This window comes from Silene latifolia, chromosome 7 (assembly GCF_048544455.1).
Source record: "Silene latifolia isolate original U9 population chromosome 7, ASM4854445v1, whole genome shotgun sequence".
In the NCBI taxonomy this organism is placed as follows: domain Eukaryota; kingdom Viridiplantae; phylum Streptophyta; class Magnoliopsida; order Caryophyllales; family Caryophyllaceae; genus Silene; species Silene latifolia.
In genome coordinates this window covers 101,777,889-101,779,688 of record NC_133532.1, presented here as the reverse complement: position 1 = coordinate 101,779,688, position 1,800 = coordinate 101,777,889, and the positions used below count along the sequence as shown (strand labels likewise).

Here is a 1,800-nt window from a genome sequence, read left to right as displayed (position 1 = left end):
TGAAGTCAGCTAGGTCGGTGTGAATTAACTCAAGAAGACTCGTAGTCCTAGTTGTCACAGGTTTACTAGGTTTCTTTGTGAATTTAGCCTCAAACAGACTACCACATTTAGAGAATTCTTGACTCGACAAACTTGGAATTAAACTCATGGTTCTAAGTTTTTTAATGTAGTCGACATTCACATGACCTAATCTACCATGCCAAACATCAATAGACTCAGCGATATAAGCAGAAGTAGAAGCAATATTATTAAAAGCGAGAATCGGTGTTCAAGTACAAAAAGACCCCAGACAGATAACCCTTGCCCACAAATTCCCCATTGCGCGACATTACAACCTTGTCGGCCCTCAAAAACAAGTTTCAAACCACTTTGTTCAATAAGGCACGGACACGAGGTTTCGACGCAATGTGGGTACAAATAAAACATTATTGAGAGCAAGTGTTTTCCCCGAGGTGAGTTTGAGAAAGATCTTGCCTTTGCTCGTGATCTTTGCGGTGAAGAATTACCCATGTAGACGCATTCCCCATCGCCTATCTCCTCGAACTCAAAGCAAATAACCCCTTATCAAAGACAGAGGTGTCTGGAAGCGCCAGATTCAAGACCCATTCAGAAGATTACCCACCGATTAGCTTCAACAACCACAGAAGCAATGACATCATCAGTCACAAAGATTGGCTTCACTTGACTTCAGCAGTCTTCTTATCGATGCACCTTTGGTAGGCTTTGTGACCCGGTTTCCCACAAACATAGCAAACCAAAGGACCCTTAGGCTTCTGAATCTTTGCAACCGGCTTGGTGTACTTCCCTTGATCAGTCTTCTTTCCTTTGCCCTTACCCTGACCAACCTTGGCCTTACCCTTACCCTTGAACTTTTCAGAAAGCATTTGACGGACCACGGACTCAACCAAATTAGCTTTTTGACAAAGAAGAAGATGCATTCACGGACGGTAAAAAAGCGGGGTTGTCTTTGAGGCGATTTGCCTCTTCGGTCCTCATATGACTGATAAGTTCCATAAGGGACATGTCTTTCTTTTTGTGTTTTAGCTGATTTCTATACTCGGACCGGGAGGGAGGGAATTTTTCCAACAAAGACATTAGCAACAAAAAGGTCGTCTAATTTCATGCCCTCACTAACAATATCAGCACACAAATTTTCATAGACATGGACCTGTTCCATAATAGATTTCCCATCCACCAACTTAAATTGCAGCCACTTACCCACAACATATTTCTTTTTCCCAGTGTCATCAGCCCCATATTTTTTCAGTAAGGACTCCCAGATGACTTTAGCCGATTTATTATCAGCAAATAAATCGAACAGCGGGTTAACCATGTTATTAAGTATGTGACACCTAGCAGTTTTGTTGTCCTTAACAAATTTAGCAATAACCTCTTCATTGGACTTAACATCTTTAGAGGGAGGAGGGGTAGTCTCAGCATCAGACGGAACAATAGGTTTTGGCGGGTCATTAAACAAAACATAATCAATTTCCAACTGCTCAAAAAACATCAACAGTTTCTGGGACCAACGTTTATAATTCTGACCATCTAATTGCTCAATTTTCGAAATATCAGGTACAATTTTCGAAATCACAGACATGGCTACTGCACTAAATAAATAGTTTTTAAATTGTTGTTCGTAAATTCTGAAACAGTAACGAATTACGAAAGGAATGCAGTAACGAATAAATGCCAGAGATCAGATATACCGACAGAGGAAAGGTAGTGACGCGGTGCGGAACCGCTGCCTTAAAAACTATTTCTCCGGTGCGACCGTGGTGGCGATCATTTGCGACCGGT

General features: G+C 41.6%; 1 protein-coding gene across 1 annotated transcript; it reads right to left on the bottom strand.

The window, feature by feature from the left end:
* Window positions 1-1,051: 1,051 nt before the first annotated feature.
* LOC141590425 (uncharacterized) lies at window positions 1,052-1,600 on the bottom strand. The gene has a single exon (XM_074411019.1). The coding sequence runs from the start codon at window positions 1,598-1,600 to the stop codon at window positions 1,052-1,054; it is 549 nt and encodes a 182-aa protein (XP_074267120.1).
* Window positions 1,601-1,800: the final 200 nt, after the last annotated feature.

What these genes read in the sequence shown, in the direction of transcription:
- LOC141590425 (XM_074411019.1), bottom strand. Translation starts at nt 1,600, where the DNA reads ATGTCTGTGATTTCGAAAATTGTACCTGATATTTCGAAAATTGAGCAA.